General features: G+C 34.4%; 1 protein-coding gene across 1 annotated transcript; it reads left to right on the top strand.

The window, feature by feature from the left end:
* The first annotated feature begins 501 nt into the window (after positions 1–501).
* Positions 502–882, top strand: LOC140432045 (uncharacterized). The gene has a single exon (XM_072519897.1). It carries the CDS (start codon positions 502–504, stop codon positions 880–882), a length of 381 nt encoding a protein of 126 aa, XP_072375998.1.
* Positions 883–1,273: the final 391 nt, after the last annotated feature.

Genomic DNA, 1,273 nt, shown 5'->3' with positions numbered 1-1,273 from the left:
AGTTGTTTTAAAGGTCAATAAAGTTGTGCCAGTGGTGTTTTCTTTCATTTCATTTACTTTAAATCTCCATAAAAACCTATTAAATTTGATATCGAGATGACTTTTTTATGAAAATGTTGAGAAAATATAAAGCTATATTGCCATAATAATAAGATGTAGTGTTTGTCTCCAATAAATTTCACAGGATGTTGCAAAATAAAATGAAAAAACACAACTTTATTTTTACACCCTGTATATAGGTAAAACGTTGATATTTCTCAGAAAACATTGGCAGAGTAATTCATTAGAAATAGACCTATAGTGTAAAATAAAATCATCGAAATCCAATCAATACTTCAAAAGAAAAATAGCTTCAAATTTATTGTACATTTAAGGTGGTGCATCAATGTCCCTTGATTTTAGGGATTGTATAAAATCACTCACCAACCCGTCTAGCCAGCGTGGTGTTTTAAGACTAAAAAACCTCCTAACAGGAATATCGCGATATCTAAAATAAAAGGAATGGGTCCCCAGGTGGGTGGATCATACAGTAATGGCAAATCCCACTCCATTGGTAAAAAGGACATCTGGGGGAAGCAAGAAATCGCTAATACCACACGATTGAACATCGCAACTCTAAATATAAGGTCCTTAAGCAAAGATGAAAAAGTCCACGAACTCGAAGAAGACATCAAGGACTTAAAATGGGACATAATTGGTCTAGCAGAGGAAAAAAGAAAAGAGGAAGAGTGCATAACACTAGAGTCCGGTAATGTCCTATATTACAAAGGGCGAGAAGAACAAAGCCTATATGGTGTAGGATTTCTAATTTTCAAGAAATATGCACATAAAGTAGAACAATTCATAGGAATATCTGAAATGATTGCAAATTGCAATGATTAGGTTAAATGTAAACGAGAACATCTCCCTGAAAATTATTTAAGTATACGCTCCAACCGCAGCACATTCCGATGAAGAGATAGACGAATTTTATGAGAAAATTGCAGAAACTAGAACGAATTATCACAGCACGTATACGATGATAATAGAAGACTTCAACGCTAAGATCGGACAACGACTTGAAAAAACCGAAATAAAAAATATAGCACAATTTGGATCGGGAATTAGAACTGAGAGAGGAGAAACCTTGGTTAACTTACTACAAGCCCACAAATACTATGCAATGAACACATTCTATAAGAAAAAACCTCAAAGAAAGTAAACGTGGCTATCCCCAGACGGAAACTCTGAGATAGCGCGTGATTACATATTGTGTAACAAACCAGATATCATA

This window comes from Diabrotica undecimpunctata, unplaced genomic scaffold (genome assembly GCF_040954645.1).
Source record: "Diabrotica undecimpunctata isolate CICGRU unplaced genomic scaffold, icDiaUnde3 ctg00002651.1, whole genome shotgun sequence".
NCBI lineage: Eukaryota > Metazoa > Arthropoda > Insecta > Coleoptera > Chrysomelidae > Diabrotica > Diabrotica undecimpunctata.
The sequence above is the reverse complement of the archived record's forward strand: the minus strand, read 5'-3'. Positions and strand labels throughout refer to the sequence as shown.

Bases quoted from the DNA above. Each gene is read 5' to 3' on its own strand.
- LOC140432045 (XM_072519897.1), top strand. From the start codon at position 502: ATGGGTCCCCAGGTGGGTGGATCATACAGTAATGGCAAATCCCACTCC.